The following is a 16,189-nucleotide window of genomic DNA, read 5'->3' as shown; positions in this document are numbered from 1 at the left end:
TAAGTGATAACTGTTAAGTGACAGAGTTGAAGTAGGATTCAAACCCAAGTTAAGCTGAATCCTGAGGTCATGCTCTACCTAATCAGATAGGCTGCTCTTTATTAGTGTGGTGAATAATCACTAATAAATATTGTACTTTCTTCAAAAGAAAACTAAATCTTTGTTTTGGAGTCATAGGAATAAGGTGCTATTTAACGTTTACAATTACATGAATTCATTGCATGTTTTGAAATAGTGCACTATAATTTCCTAAAAAGTTCTTTCACTTTCATAGGACTGCTCTCCATTTGGCCTGTGCCAGTGGCCATCCAGATGTCGTTGCTCTCCTAGTGGAGAGGAAATGCCAGCTTAACTTCTTTGATGGAGATTACAGGACTGCTCTGATGAAGGTATGTGGTAGCAGCTGTGTCTGCCTGAGATGGATTTGATTTAATTACTTAGAATGAAAATTTATTGCATTTAAGCATAACTAATTGGTGAAACCTGTGGCACGTTTACTTTAAATTTCCAGAATTTACACTCTGTTTCTTGGTGTAATACTGACAGGCTGTACAATGCCAGAACGAGAGATGTGTGACTATTCTTCTAGAACATGGTGCTGATCCAAATCTTGTGGACATTGCTGGCAATACTGCTCTCCACTATGCCACCGTTGGTTCAAATACATCAATAGCAGAGAAGCTGCTTTTACACCATGCAAATATTGAAGCGAGAAACAAGGTACAGATCAGCTGTCTTTATGAAGTATTTGAAATAATATATAGGTATATATAAGTTTTTTTAGCCACAAAACATTTTATTTACATATATACTTATATGTGTAATAAATACATATACTGAAGTCTATACATCAGGTCCTGTCGTCATGGAAACAACTCCAAAGCCAGGGCAGGGAGGGCTAGAGAAAGATGATGCCCATGGAGAGGGCAAAGTTCCGTCCCCCAGCCACCCTTCCGCCCCGGAAAGAGAATCTTCCCATTAGCGCTTGGGAGTGAATGGTGGGCTCAGAGCCCACAAAGGATTGAAGGCCTAGAGGGGAGTGGAGGTGATGGACGCTGGGTGCTGTGCAGGGGCTTAGGAAATGGGTGCTGCTGGGAATGGGTGGGAGACTCTGACCCAGTGGGGTAACTTGGGTGAGTGTAAGTGGGAGGAGAAAGCAGCAGGTTGCAGGCCCTGGGCACTCCAGGCCCCAAGGTTCTGAAAATGAGAGCAAGGGGATCAGGTCATGACATCCTACAGGGGTATCTACTTGTGCTTGTAGCCACTCTTCCCGCCATGTACCACATTGAGGTCTCCCATTTCAGAGAGTAGTTCCTGCTCAGCCTTGTGTAGTTCCTCAGTGGGGTGGTAGCTGTACGTGGGGAATAGCTGATGACCATGCTCACCAGTCCACCTTCTGTTTCTTTGACACGCATTACTTCTACCACTGCCCTTACAGAAACACTGTTGGTTGACATAGGTAGGGTCAGTTTTTCATATTTGGAAGCTCATGCATTCCCTGAATGAAAATATTTTGAAGTAACTGAATTGTCTAAGATTTCACTTTAATGATACTTTTTATTTTAAAGATTTTATTTATTTGAGAGAGACAGAGAACAAACATGAGTATGGAGGAAGGGCAGAGGGAGAGGGAGAAGCAGGGGAGCCTGATGCAGGGCTGGATTCCAGGACCCCGGGGGTCATGACCTGAGCCAAAGACAGACGCTTAACTGACTGAGCCACCCAGTTGCCCCAGAGCCACTCTTTTAATTCCGAGTCCCTCTCCTCAGTGACCCATTTGGATCAAGAGTGCCTTATGTTGACATCGGGGATCCTGATACCGTTGATAGAAGAGAGTCAAGCATGTTTGTGTAACCCGGAGAAAACCTTCATCTTTTTTTTTTTTTTTAAAGATTTTATTTATTTGTTTGACAGAGAGAGAGCAAGAGAGGGAACACTAGCAGGGGGAGCGGGAGCGGGAGAGGGAGAAGCAGGCTTCCCGCCGAGCAGGATGTGGGGCTCGATCCCAGGACCCTGGGATCATGACCTGAGCCGAAGGCAGACGCTTAATGACTGAGCCACCCAGGCACCCCGAAAACCTTCATCTTTATTGGAAAGCTCTCAAAACTATACCCCTGAAACTCTAATTTCTCAAATGTTAATGTTTGCCACATAAAAGTATTGTCAAATGGGGATAAGCAAATTTAAACGGATTTCTTTTGTGCTAGATATATAGTGCAGTTTTGTCATATTTCTCAATCATAGATGATCATTGAATCTTTCTATTGGCGCACAGTACTTATGTTCCAGCAAAGTATATGTTCTTTGGAATGTAATTTAAAAAACACTACTCCAGAGATAATCATTTAGGTTGTTAACTCAATAAAAATACTTAAAGCATTTACTGCTATGTTTTAGAGTTTGGAGATATAGAGAAAAAAAATAATCCCTTCCCTCAAGAAGCTCTTGGTTGAGATGGGTGCAATAAAATAACTAGAGCATACCATAATAAGATAATAATCCATATCTTGGATAGAAGCCAAGATTCTTGGAACCAGTCAATGAAGTGAGTTTTGGAGAATGACTGCAGTTAATCTGTTGAAGAGGTGGGAGAGGGCTATTTAATTTAGTTTTATTTATTTTATTTTTTTAAAAAGATTTTATTTATTTGAGAGAGAGAGAGTGGGCGAGAGAGCTCGAGCATAGGGGCGGGGCAGAGGGAGAGGGAGAGGCCAACTCCCCTCTGAGCAGGGAGCCTGGGATCACGACCTGAGCTGACCTGAGCCCAAGGCAGATGCTTAAGGGACTGAGCCACCCAGGCCCCCTGAGGAGGGCTATTGTAAAGAGAAGGAGCAGCTGGTGAAAGCACAGAAGGGCGAGAGTACTTTCTATATTATATATTTGAGTTTAGAGGATCCTTTATAAGTTTTAAAATTCAGTATGGAAATATGTAATTTTGTAAATTATAAATTGTTTTTGCACTTTTACAGGATGAAGTCACACCATTTTTACTCGCTGTAAGTAAGAACAAACAGCAAATGGTGGAATTTTTAATACAAAAAGAAGCAAATGTACATGCAGTTGATAAGTCGCAAAGGTACAGTAGTTTTGGTTGTTTTTTTTTAACCTTACATTGTTCTGGAGTGGTACAGTTACTCACGTCAGAAAGATTAACTTAATAAGAAGAGGATTAATTTATAATTATATAGTGAAAAATGTCAACATGTCATCAGTTAGGCAGAAAGCAATTATTCTGACAGGGCAACGTGGAAGAACAGTGTAGGGTAGAATTTATATTCCTTCATATTATTGACTGATGTCATTTGCAGTCTTTTTTTTTTTTGCCATATGATTTTATATTAGCTAAAGGGGTTTCATATTAGTTTTATTAGTTTTATAAAGTGTGGACTCCTAACTTTTATTTTACTTTATGATGCAATATTGGACTTCTTAACCCTTTTATAGTATTTTTGAAACTTCTACTTCATATATATTTTCTTTAAAAGATGAATATTAAACATAAATAGGAGTTGTTTTGTCTTTTGGATGACTCTTTGCTTTAAATTGCTTTTTGTTTTTGAAGAATACTGATGTTAGATGATCCCTAAGTGATTATTAATTACTATTACCAGATAATATGGGCTCATCATCCTTTTTCATGTTCAGTATTTTTTTTTTTCCATTGGTAAGGTAGAAGGATGAAAGATAACTTTAATTGAATAGACTTTTCCTTTAATGAGGACATATCATAGGTGGGTGATAAAGAGAAAAGAGATGGGCTTTAGATTGACACAAGACTAGGTTTAATTCCTAGCTTTCGTGCTTGCTGGGCGTGTGACTTTGGAAACATTACTAATTATAACCAGATACATCTCCTGATATGAAAAGGAGGATAATAATATATCCTTCAAGGGTGGTTGTGTGTAATGTTTTGTATATATATAGCATTTAATTGAGTGCCTACCACGTGCTTATCTTAGCATCATTACTGCAACTATGACTGTTTTATCACCGTTAGTATGAATACTGTTATTTTAAGCCTGCAAGTAAGCTTTTTTATTTTTTTATTTTTAAAGATTTTATTTATTTGAGAGAGGGAGCATGAGCAGGGGGAGGGTCTAGAGCAGGGAGCCAGACGTGGAGCTTGATCCCAGGACCCCGAGATCATGACTGAGCTGAAGGCAGACGCTTAACCGACTGAGCCACTCAGGCGCCCCTGCAAATAGCTTTTTATACGGACCTGTCCTCTAGATGGCTTGGAAGCACACTGTATCAGATTAAGGAAGAAATGGGGAAGTCTTTTTTAAAAATCTTTACCCATTCAGATGAGTGACCTCAGCATAGTTTCTTGTTCATCAAAGGACTTTAAAGCAGCAGCTTCTACTGTCATACCCCAGTAGGACAAGAGGCTTCTTGTTTGTCCTTTCCTTTTAGGCATGGAGGTAATTTACAAAGATGAGCGCGGGAACATGTTAATGGTCAGTTCTGTACTGACAGGCAAGATATTACCCTGATAAAGTATATCAAATGAGCTGTTTAAATAACTCTTAAGTTCCTAAGGGTGAAGTTATCTCTCTGTTATTTTAGAACAGCCCTCATGCTTGCTGTACATCATGATTCTGCAGATCTAGTCAGGGTTCTTCTTCAGCAAGGTATTGATATCTCTTCTGAAGATGCGAATGGATGGACTGCAGAAGAATATTCTATTTTTAGTGGTCTTAAAGTGTAAGTGTTTACATTAAAGTGTTAATTATTACTAAACTGAGGTATATAATAATTTAACTGTTTTTTTTTTTAAAGATTTTACTTATTTATTTGACAGAGAGAGACACAGCGAGAGAGGGAACACAAGCAGGAGGAGTGGGAGAGGGAGAAGCAGGCTTCCCGCGGAGCAGAGAGCCTGACGTGGGGCTCGATCTCAGGACCATGGGATCATGACCTGAGCCGAAGGCAGAACCTTAAGGACTGAGCCACCCAGGCGCCCCTAACTGTTAGTTCTTATGTAACAGATGAGAGTTCATTGTTTGATTCAGGCAGTTTTGGGATGGCAGTGAGTTAGCCCACATCATTTGCCAGAAATCAAGAAAAAGGCTAGACGACTAGTAAAAAGTAGTAATGCGTGCAGGATTCTTTATCTCAGGACTATTGAGACCTTTATCCTTAGGGATCCTAACTGTATCTGTTTCATTCCAAGTATAACTCTTATTATGCATGGGGTAGAAATAATGTTACATCTGTGTTTTTTCTTTTTCTTTCTTTTTTTTTTTTTTTGTAGATTTTAGTTACTTGAAGAGAGGTAGAGAGCACAGGCGGGGGAGGGATAGAGGGAGAAGTAGATTCCCTGCTGAGCAGGGAGCCTGACGTGGGGCTCCATCCCAGGACCCCAAGATCGTGACCTGAGCCGAAGGCAGATGCTTAACCGACTGAGCCACCGAGGCGCCCCAACATCTTTGTTTTTTCTAACTAGTTACTTGGGTCTTGAGATGTTCAGGTTAGTAGAAAACCCTATACTTTCCCTTGAGGGCTATCTCCTATACTTTCCCCCTTGAAGTTTCCAAGAACCTGAGGAGTTCCCTAAGACCAAAGAGACCATGTTTTTTCACAAGTCATTTCGAAGGAAAAGACATTCTTCTCATTCCCTTGTTTCCTCTGATTCTACTACTACAGCATTGCCATTGAAACTGGTTCTGCAGGGCGCCTGGGTGGCTCAGTTGGTTAAGCGACTGCCTTTGGCTCAGGTCATGATCCTGGAGTCCCAGGATTGAGTCCCGCATCAGGCTCCCTGCTCAGCGGGGAGTCTGCTTCTCCCTCTGACCCTCCCCCCTCTCACGTTCTCGCTCTCAAATAAATAAATAAATAAATAAATCTTAAAAAAAAAAAAGTAAGAAAGAAACTGGTTCTGTGGTGTGGTCATGATTGATCTTTGCTCCTAGGATGCCCTTGCTGATCCACATTCCTCAGTCTTCAGGGTGATCCAGAGTTAGACTTCGAAGTTACAACTTTTTTTTAGTTTACTACATATGCTTATATGCTCAGCTATTCCAAAGCACCAGCACCCTGTTCTGTCAGCTGGGCCTCCTGGCTTTCGCCACACACACCCTTGCGTTCACACTCAAAAGCCTTACGTGAAGCCCATATGTTAGCCCAGACCTTCATGATGAATTACCCTTTGAGGGTTTTGCTTGTCTTTTCTGCTAGCAGATAGTAGTTGGGACCATTCTAAGCTGTTAAAGAGGTTCAAATACTGCTGCAGGAAGAGACTGGACTTCTCTTTCTCCTTTGTTACTAGACCTATATCCCAAGCCTGCTTTAAATCCTGTGGAGCGGCTTTTCTTATTAGGTGATGAAAGGTCTCATATTGCCCTTCCCAGAGTAGTGGGCATCACCTTTCCTGAGAGGCCATGTTTTGGGTTTAATATTTCATTAAATCCTCTTAACAACCTTGTAAAATAAGGCAGTAAGATGCCTGTTTTATAGAGGAAGACTTTGAGCCCAAGAGAAGTGGCTTGTCCAAGAGCAAATAGCTGTGAGACTTAGGACTTCTGAGTTCTAGACACTTTCCATTATGGCAAGCTAACTCTAATTTACTAACTAATTACTAAATTACTAATTCATGACTGGTTCACCTTACTTTTTTTCTCCTTTCATTACATACTTAATAATTAAGTAATATTAATAAAAAGTGTATAAAACTTATAAATTTGAAGTATATGGGGTACTTTAAGTTTTGATATTAGTTCTGATATTTGAAATACTCTTTTAAGAATTTGGTATTTGGTAAGTGTTTTTCATATCAGTATTAAAAGAGTAACATTGTTTATCACCCCTTTTTATATGTAGCAGTCGCCAACTAATTGCGGAACATAGAGAAGAAAAACTTAACAATTATTTGCAAAATAAGAATCCAGGTAAGACTTTCCAGCATGAATTACTTTTGGTGGTCCTCACATAGATGGAGTCAGAGTAAGGAAGTTTTGATAATGAAAGAGCAATGAAAAAAAAAAAACCAATGTGTAAATTGCATATGTATTTTTTTCTCTCTTTTCTTTTCTTTCTTTCTTTTTTTTTTAAGATTTTATCTATTTATTTGACAGAGAGAGAGAGTGAGAGAGCACAAGCAGGGGGAGTGGCAGGCAGAGGGAGAGGGAGAAGCAGGTTTCCCGCCGAGCAGGGAGCCCGATGTGGGGCTTGATCCCGGGGTCTGGGGATCATGAACTAAGCTGAAGGCAGACGCTTAACCAACTGAGTCACCCAGATGCCCCTATTTTTTTTTTCTTTCTTAATTTCTTTCTTAATAGTCTAGTATTCAGGATTATTTAAGAAGTTAATTGTAGGTACTGCTGTCGTGAACAATGGGGAAGAAATCAGAGGGAGACAAACCGTGAGAGAGACTGGACTCCGGGAAACAAACTGAGGGTTACAGAAGGGAGGGGGGTGGGGGGATGGGGTAACCGGGTGATGAGTATTGAGGAGGACACGTGTTATGATGAGCAGTAGGTGTTACGTGCAATTAATGAATTGTTGAACACTACATCAAAAACTCACGGTGTACTGTATGCTGGCTAACAACATAATAAAGAAATTAAAGTACCTCAGTATGAACAACAACAAAAGAAGTTAATTGTAGGTAATTTAAAATATGAGGCGGTATTGTCTGAAAAGAAATTCATTATTTTAGTCATGACCCCTAAAATCCCATATGATATTTTTGTGTAAATAAGAAAAAGAGATTTTAAAGTTAGTATGTTTTGTTTTCTCTATAAGCATATTATAATAAATTGAACTTGTTATGAAAATGGATCTTTTAATTTTTACAAGTGGATTACATTTAGTAAATATTATTCTATGGTGACTTGTCTCATTAAAAAAGGAACTATCCTTAAAACTGGGGACTTTACAATACCTTCCTGGTATCGTAAACAAATGGCAAACAATAAGAACTGCAAAACTTAGCTAGTATGCAGCAATACCAATGAGACTTTTTTTTTTAAGGTAACTGTCTATTGTTTTTGCAATTTACTCATTTTCATTTGTTCACGTAACAAATAACTATCAAGTGTCTTTTAGCTCCTGAGTGTTATTCTGATGTTGTAGAATGCAAACATTCAAAAAACACAATCCCTGCCCTCCAGGAATTTGTTATTATCCTTGTCATTTTTATTATTTACTCTACTTTATTTAGTGCTTACTATGTGCCAGAGTCCCCTAGTGCTTATAATTACCATTGTTATTTTTTTATTGACATTTAATATGTTCCAGATACTGTAAGTCCATAGTGAGGAATTAGACTTTTAATATGTTCCAGATACTGTAAGTCCATAGTGAGGAATTAGACTTTGAGGAATTAGACTTTTAGTAGAATTTAGGGTAAGTATGCAGACTGAATAGTAAGTTTGCCAGGTAAAGTGGCAGAAGGACGATGTTTGGCAGGAGAAACATCCATCAAGATTACATGTTTTGTGGGGCACCTGGGTGGCTCAGTCGTTAAGTGTCTGCCTTCGGCTCAGTTCGTGATCCTAGGGTCCTGGGATCGAGCCCGATGTCGGGCTCCCTGCTCCGCGGGAAGCCTGCTTCTCCCTCTCCTGCTCCCCCTGCTTGTGTTCCCTCTCTCGCTGTGTCTCTCTCTGTCAAATAAATAAATAAAACCTTTAAAAATAAAAAAAAAGATTACATGTTTTGCAGACGGAACAGCAGTGCAAAGGCTAAAATGTACGAGTGAACTTTGGAGGATTTATGAGCAGTTCAGTTTTGCCAGTACAAAAAGTGCGCTATGGGAATGGTTGGAATGAGGTGAATACTTAGCTAAGGCAAGCTTATGAAAGTTTTTCAGTCCTATGGAAAGGAGTAGATCTTACCCTGTAGACCTTGGGAACTTTATCAGGTAAAATGCTTTTAGCTGCAAATAATAGGTGACTTATAATAGTGACTAAAACAGGGGCACCTGGGTGGCTTAGTCAGTTAAGTGTTGACTCTTGGTTTTACACAGTCTCGGGTCATGAGATCAAGCCCCACATCACGTTGGGCTCCGTGCTCATCATGGAGTCAGCTTGAAGATTCTCTTCCTCTGCCCTTCCCCCCGTTCGTGCACTCTCTTGCACGCTTCCTCTCTCTCTCTCTCTCAAATAAAGAAATCTAAAAACCAAACCAAACCAAAACAAAACAGTGACTAAAACAATAGGAACTAGAATTGTTTTGATGGTTCAGTGATCTCATCAGAATCCCAGTTGTCTCTTTTTCAGCTTTGAGGTTGGCATTATTTTATGTCTCCCTTCCTGGTTGGCTAATTAGCAACAGCTCCAGGCATAGTCTCACATGACAATATCCAATGACTGGAAGGACTGTTTTTCTTTATATGTTTCTTTCATTAATTAACTAATTAATTAATTTAAGATTTTACCCATTTATTTGACAGAAGGAGAGAGAGACAGCAAGAGAGGGAACACAAGCAGGGGGAGTGGGAGAGGGAGAAGCAGGCTTCCTGCGGAGCAGGGAGCCCGATGTAGGGCTCAATCCCAGGACCTGGGATCATGACCTGAGCTGAAGGCAGACGCTTAACGACTGAGCCACCCAGGTGCCCCCTATATGTTTCTTTTAAATAAGAAGAAAACTCAGAGGCTAGCAGTAAATTTCCTCTAACATTTTATAGGCTAGGTTATATCGCATGCTTGTTCCTAAACCAGTCACTGGTAAATCAGGTACTGTGATTAGCTTAGCATAATCATTTCTCCTTTTGAAGCTTTTTCTTTAAAGGGTCAGATAGTGACTATTTTAGGCCATGTGGTTTCTCAACTACAATTACCAATGTAGTGTGAAGGCAGCCGTATCAATATATAGGTGAATAGATGTGACTGTGCTCCAATAAAACTTTATTTACAGAACCAGATGGCAGGTCGGACTTGGCCTGTGGCCGTAGTTTGCTGGCCCCGCATGTGGAGGATATATTGAAGGAAACCGTGTAAAGAGACTGGAAGACAAAGGAAGCTTATATTTCCTTAGCCTAGTATCAGTCCATTATGAAATTTTCACCCTTCTGTACTGAAAAAGTCAGGAGGCACAATTTATTCAATTTTTTTGAATATTTAAAATTTTTAAAAAAATTTTATTTATTTGAGAGAGAGAGATAGCACAAGTGGGGCAGAGGGGCAGGGGCAGAGGGACAGGGGCAGAGGGAGAGGGAGAAGCAGATTCCCTGCTGAACAGGGAGCCCGATGCGGGGCTTGATCCCGGGGCCCTGAAACCATGACCTGAGCTGAAGGCAGATGCTTAACTGACTGAGCCACCCAGGTGCCCCCTTTCTTTCATTTTGCTCAAAATTTCTTTATTCATTTAAGAAATAACAATAATAGTTGGTGGCTTTTTTTCCCCCTCTGGAAGTCATCAGTTAAGAGCTCATGTTTGAGTAGGGCAGTGGCGGGGGAAATAGAAAGAAGAGACAGAAAAGAAGTATAGTTAATATGATTTCATGATTATTGAATGTAAAAAGTTAGGGGAGAGAGGAAATCTAAGAAGATTCATGTTTCCAGGTTGTACACTAGCATTTAAATGGGACAGGAAGAATGAGTAGGACTTTATTGGATGAAGAGAGGAGAGCGGTGGGAATAGGGAAGACCAGGTTTTTTTCTGTATATGTTGAATTTGATGGAATGTCCACGTAGTATATTTTCAGTAATTGGGTAATTGAACACGAGGAGTTTCTAGCTGGAGATAGAGCTAGGTTGGAGGTGCAGATCTGAAATAATCTGAGTATAATTATTAAGCGAAGTCATAGCTTGGACAAAGATTGAGCTTGTCCATGGTGGAGAAACATATAGAATGAGAAGAAGGCCAGTGAACAAACCCTGGGAATACCAATATATAAGGGGTGGATGGAGGGGTAGGAGTTAGTAGAGAAGACTGAGGGGTGACTGGGGAAATGTAGGAGAGGAAGTAGAGGAAGTGATGTTGAAAAAATTTAAAAAAATATTTCAAGGAGGAGTAGTATGTGTATAAAATGAAATTACTGGAAAGAAAGTTGGATTTAACTTTTAAAAGCTCTTTGGTGGTAACCTTTTCAAAAGAATTTTTGAGTTGTAAGATCTATTATTTACATGTTTGGGACTTTCTGTGTCCAAATATGGAAAAATAACACATCAAGTAAGGTCCCACGTGACTTTTTTGTAACTGCTGTATCTACCCGGACAGGGTCAAGGGAAAATGGTCTAGCCTGGTGAGTAGACTTGCCAACATTTTTCCATAATTGTCAAAACCTAGGAGTCAAGTGCGAGGAAAAGTGTTGTCTTTCTTACCTGTCTCTTGTGGAGATACTTGAGTTTCTCCTCAAGTCCTTGATACACTCTCCTGGATGAATACGAAAACAAAACAGCAACAGGCAGGAAGCCACTGTCGGGCCCTATCTCTGATATGGAATCATGATGCAGCTGTATTTTGAGAGTTTTAAATTTTGATCAGAAATAGTTGACGGACCAGCAGTTTGGAGCCTTTTGACCTCTTTTAAATATTTTATTGCAGAAAACTAGTGTAATGCCAAGGAGAAAATATAAGGTGACACTGAATATACTAGTCTCACTAGTTTAGGAATTCGGTGTCAGTAAAAACAGTCAATACCTGACTATTTTTGTTAGTGCTGTCTCCCTTGATCCTCTTTTCATTTGCCTTCTTCTAATGTCTCCACTTTTACTGCTCCTTTCTGAATTTCATCTCTAAAGAAAGCGCTAAGGAAAATTGTCTTGGAATCCAACAGTATGAGAACACACTTCGACCATATGTATGTTTGACATATATGTATATTTCCTTCTAAGGTCATGGGCTACCTAATCTCAAGTGTATCTCATATTTTATTAGTTTCTTGTGCTAAATTTCTTTGTATCTGTATCACAGTGACAGAGTTACTGATGATGGTCTGCCAAGACTGAAAGCATTTTCTGGATTGTCAGAAATTTTTCTCTGATATAGTTATAATGTGACATGCTTTTATACAGTTTTAATGTGACATGCTTTTATATTTTTTTCAGAAATCGGTAAACTGTGACTTAACAAGAATATATGGCCAATTAGATTACCAAGTTTTTAACCATCTATGTATATAAGATAACTCACTCTATTTTCCCCCAAATGAGCCCTATTGATCTTTAATGATCAAATCCACTATTTTCAGGGTGGAGTGGATAATTCATCTTATATTTTGGATGGAGTATTTTTGGCTTTTTTTTTTTAAGATTTTATTTATCTACTTGACACACAGAGAGATAGCAAGAGCAGGAACACAAGCAGGGGGAGTGGGAGAGGGAGAAGCAGGCTTCCCGCTGAGCAGGGAGCCCGATGTGGGGCTCGATCCCAGGACCCTGGGATCATGATCTGAGCCGAAGGCAGACGCTTAACGACTGAGCCACCCAGGCGCCCTGTTTTTGGCTTTTTGACTAATTTGTCAACAACTGCCTTTAATAGGTGAACTATGTTTTTAATTCTATAAGAAATTAAGGAAAACCCTGGAAACAAAACTCTATAATCCATAGTGTGTTGTTAAACTGTGTATGATAGTTATATATTTTTCTATAATTATCCCAGTTACCTTATTGATTCCTAACTACCATAAGAATGGTATTAATCCCTATTTATTTATGTATTTATTTTTTTTAAAGTTTTTTTTTTTTTAATTTATCTGACAGAGAAAGGCACAGCAAGAGAAAGAACACAACTAGGGGGAATGGGAGAGGGAGAAGCAGGCTTCCCGCTGAGCAGGGAGCCCGATGTGGGGCTCGATCCCAGGACCCTGGGACCGTGACCTGAACTGAAGGCAAACGCTTAACAACTGAGCCACCCAGGTGCCCCAAATTAAGCCCTATTTAGTTGGAGAAAATTTGTGTGATCTTTTCATTTTTTATAGGAAATTTTATCGTGTAGAACATATTGATAATCAGGATTCTCTGTTTTTTCCTGATTAAAATAAGATTGTTGCTTGTTTGACATTATTTTCTGATCATTATGTCATCTATTCTTTTTATGCCTTTATTCAGATGGGTGTAGAAATACAGGAATCTCCAAGGCAAATATTAAGAAAAACAGATTCAAGGAAAGGTGTTCTGTGAAATAACCTTCTGACTGTAATCATGTAGAAAACATCAACCCAAATCATAAAAATTTCACATAATGCAGTTGTATTAGAGGCTCCCAGAACGACACCCAGGTTTGGTTATTCACTAGAAGAACTCACAGGTCTTAGCATGTTTGTACTCATGCCTTTGGTTTATTACGGTGAAAGGATACAAAGCAAAATCAGCAGAGAGGAAAGGTGCATGGAGTGAAGTCTAGAGGAAACCCAAGTGCAGGCTTCTAAGAATCCTCTGCCTGTGGATGTGCTTAATTCCTCCAGCATCAAGTGATGTGTTTAATTCCTCCGGCATCAAATTATGACAACACGTACGAAATGTTGTCTGCCAGTACAAGAATCTTATAGAGACTCGGTGCCTGAAGTTTTCTTGAAATGATAATCACGTAGGCATCTTCTCCCTAGCGTATACCAAAATTCCAGGTTCCCAGAAGGAAATCAAGTATACAGGATAAGTCACCTGGTTTGTACCAACACTTAGGCACAGCCACTCTTAGCAGCTATGGAATGGTGGGAACCCTCCCAAAATCCAAGTTCCCAGATACCAACCAAGGGCCAGCCATTCAAGTGGGATCTAATGGTGGCAGTCTTTGGCCTGCTGTATGGAATCTTTTTTGCACAGGAATTAGAGCCCTGACTTAATTTTTGTTGTTGTTTTAAGATTTTATTTTGACAGCAAGTAATGTGATGGTATAACATGGTACTGGTTTCAGCACATGATCTGTATTAAATTGAAGTGCTGGTTACTTTTTTGACTTTTGGTGAATATTTAACCCGTATTTGTACATAAATTACTGGGGCAATATTAGGTAATTATAATCTTTTTTTTATCTTACTAAACTTTCATTATGATTCTTAAACAATGATTTCTGATTTAAAATTAGAATAAAAACTCTTAATTATATAGATAATGCAGTTTTGTTTCATATGGTGGTGAATCCCTGTTTATAATTATAAAATAAGATTCGATTATATCATTGTCAATTATTTTCCTGCCTAAGTATGCAATTAAAATTATTTGCGGGCGCCTGGGTGGCTCAGTCGTTAGGCGTCTGCCTTCGGCTCAGGTCATGATCCCAGGGTCCTGGGATCCAGTCCCACATTGGGCTCCCTGCTCAGAGGGGAGCCTGCTTCTCCCTCTCCCACTCCCCCTGCTCGTGTTCCTGCTCTTGCTATCTCTCTCTCTGTCAAATAAATAAAATCTTTAAAAAAATAAAATTATTTGCTTTATGTATTTCCATATACTTCAATTTGGTGGATAACACGTGTATTCCGTTACTTCGGTCTTTATCTTAATTTTCATGGTGGCTGTATCTTTAATACGTGGTGATAGCAGGCTCAATGGATACCTTTTTTTTCTTCATGATAAATAGGCCTTACTTTTTTAGAACATTTTCAAGTTAACAGCAAAATATAGCAGAAAGTACAGAGAGTTTCCGTTTACCCCATGTTGCCATACATGCATAGCCTCCCCTGTTGTCAACATCCTGTACCACAGTGATAGACTGTTTTATTTACATTAACTCATCTTTACCATCCAAAGTCCATAATTGACGTTACGGTTCAGTCTTGGTGTTGTACATTCTGTTGGTTTTAACAAATGTATAATGACACGGAATAGTTTCACTGCCTTGAAAGTCCTCTGTGCTGTTTCTATTCATCCCTCCTTTTGCCACAACCCTTAACTCCTAACTTGAAAGGTTTTGCTTTTCCCAGAATGTCCTATAGTTGCAATCATATGGTGGATATGTTCTTGGATGTTTTTTTTTTATTTATTTTAATTTAATTTTATTTTTTTAAAGATTTTATTAGAGAGAGAGAACTCGACGAGGGGGAGGGGCAGAGGGAGAGGGAGTTGCAGACACCTGCGCTGAGGAGGGAGCCCGATGTGGGGCTCCATCCCAGGACCCTGAGGTCATGACCTGAGCTGAAGGCAGATGCTTAACCGATTAACCGACTGAACCACCCAGACGCCCCTCTTCTTGAATGTTTAAAAAATTAAAATTCCAAGGTAATGGAATGTAGTGATTCAAGATATTCTCTGTCCTTTGTTTTGTTTTGTTTTGTTTGTGTTCATCAGTGTAGGATCTGATGACATATGCCTTACAGACTGAAAAAGTGTGATTTCTGTAGGCATTTGTCACATAGTGGGGAGGGTTGAGAACAATGACATCATGTACTGCTACCTAGCACTAACTATTGGTACCATCCTGGTCTAAGAGGTGGGTCCAGATAGACTCTCTAGCAATGAAAGTAGATAGTCTCAAGAGGTTATACTTTATAAAACCAGAATCACTAAAGTCACTAAAATCTTTCATACTTACGTGCAATTGGAAAGAAGGCCAGAGAGAGTCTGTTTGCTATGTTTTGCCATGCTGCAAAGTACACTGGCTATAGACCAAACTTTGTGATGAGATGTTTCATCCTAAACTTAACAGTCTGCTGAAGAGCTGGAGGAGTTCTGTTGTGTTACAGCAAAATAAATACAGTCTCTTTTAACTACACCTAGTAGTGGAAGTCCAGAAGAATCATGTTATTTAAGTTTGACATTGTCAGTCTATGATAATGATTCTGCTAATGATACCAGTTTCGGTCAGTCTCATAGGGTTTGGTTACAAGGTATCAAATTCTGATAAATACCATTCTCTTCTTGCATTTGGTAAATGTAGAGGAGAAAGTAAGATTTCTTAATGCATTAACTGCCTACCAATAATATAATTAATAGTCTTTCCAGTGTGGTTTCCAGGTGTGGTCTTGAAGGAATACTTTTTAACAAATCATCAGTCTTATACTTTTAATATTCTGTATTTTTCTATTGTTGATTTAAAATGTATTTTGCTTTTTTCATTAGTGGTGGATAAGATTTCTGAAGAGGAGTCTTTAAGCAGGTAGGATTTTTATGGAGTCTTTAAAATTACGTGTTAAATAAGGGAATGCAGAGAAAAGCATTTGTTGAGTTCTACTCTGGGCTAGACACTATATTATGTGCTTGACCTTTATTACTTATATAGTCATTACAACAGCTTCACAAAGTAGCTCTGCTATTGTAGCCTATTTTTTATTAGTCAGCTGTGGTGCAGGGAGGTTGATTAATGGACCTGTGAT

At 39.3% G+C, this 16,189-nt stretch overlaps 2 protein-coding genes across 4 annotated transcripts in view; one reads left to right on the top strand and one right to left on the bottom strand.

Annotated features, from left to right (window-relative positions):
- The window catches only part of LOC114203611 (acyl-CoA-binding domain-containing protein 5-like), a 294,339-nt gene that overhangs the window by 94,335 nt on the left and 183,815 nt on the right, over positions 1 to 16,189 (bottom strand). The window lies entirely within an intron of this gene.
- Positions 1 to 16,189, top strand: part of LOC148163641 (ankyrin repeat domain-containing protein 26-like) — an 87,327-nt gene that overhangs the window by 3,380 nt on the left and 67,758 nt on the right. For all 3 annotated transcript variants that reach the window (XR_015768748.1, XM_088025467.1, XM_088025466.1), the window contains exons 2-7: positions 275 to 389; positions 547 to 720; positions 2,970 to 3,076; positions 4,567 to 4,704; positions 6,820 to 6,887; positions 15,936 to 15,972. Coding sequence is in view for 2 of the 3 variants with exons in the window: in XM_088025467.1 (XP_087881593.1) it covers positions 275 to 389; positions 547 to 720; positions 2,970 to 3,076; positions 4,567 to 4,704; positions 6,820 to 6,887; positions 15,936 to 15,972 (639 nt within the window). In the remaining variant the exon portion in view is untranslated. The remainder of the gene's footprint in view (positions 1 to 274; positions 390 to 546; positions 721 to 2,969; positions 3,077 to 4,566; positions 4,705 to 6,819; positions 6,888 to 15,935; positions 15,973 to 16,189) is intronic.

The sequence above is a fragment of the Eumetopias jubatus genome, unplaced genomic scaffold, assembly GCF_037043125.1.
Source record: "Eumetopias jubatus isolate StellerSeaLion01/CBP00866 unplaced genomic scaffold, mEumJub1_p1.0 scaffold_8, whole genome shotgun sequence".
Lineage (NCBI taxonomy): Eukaryota > Metazoa > Chordata > Mammalia > Carnivora > Otariidae > Eumetopias > Eumetopias jubatus.
The sequence above is the reverse complement of the archived record's forward strand: the minus strand, read 5'-3'. Positions and strand labels throughout refer to the sequence as shown.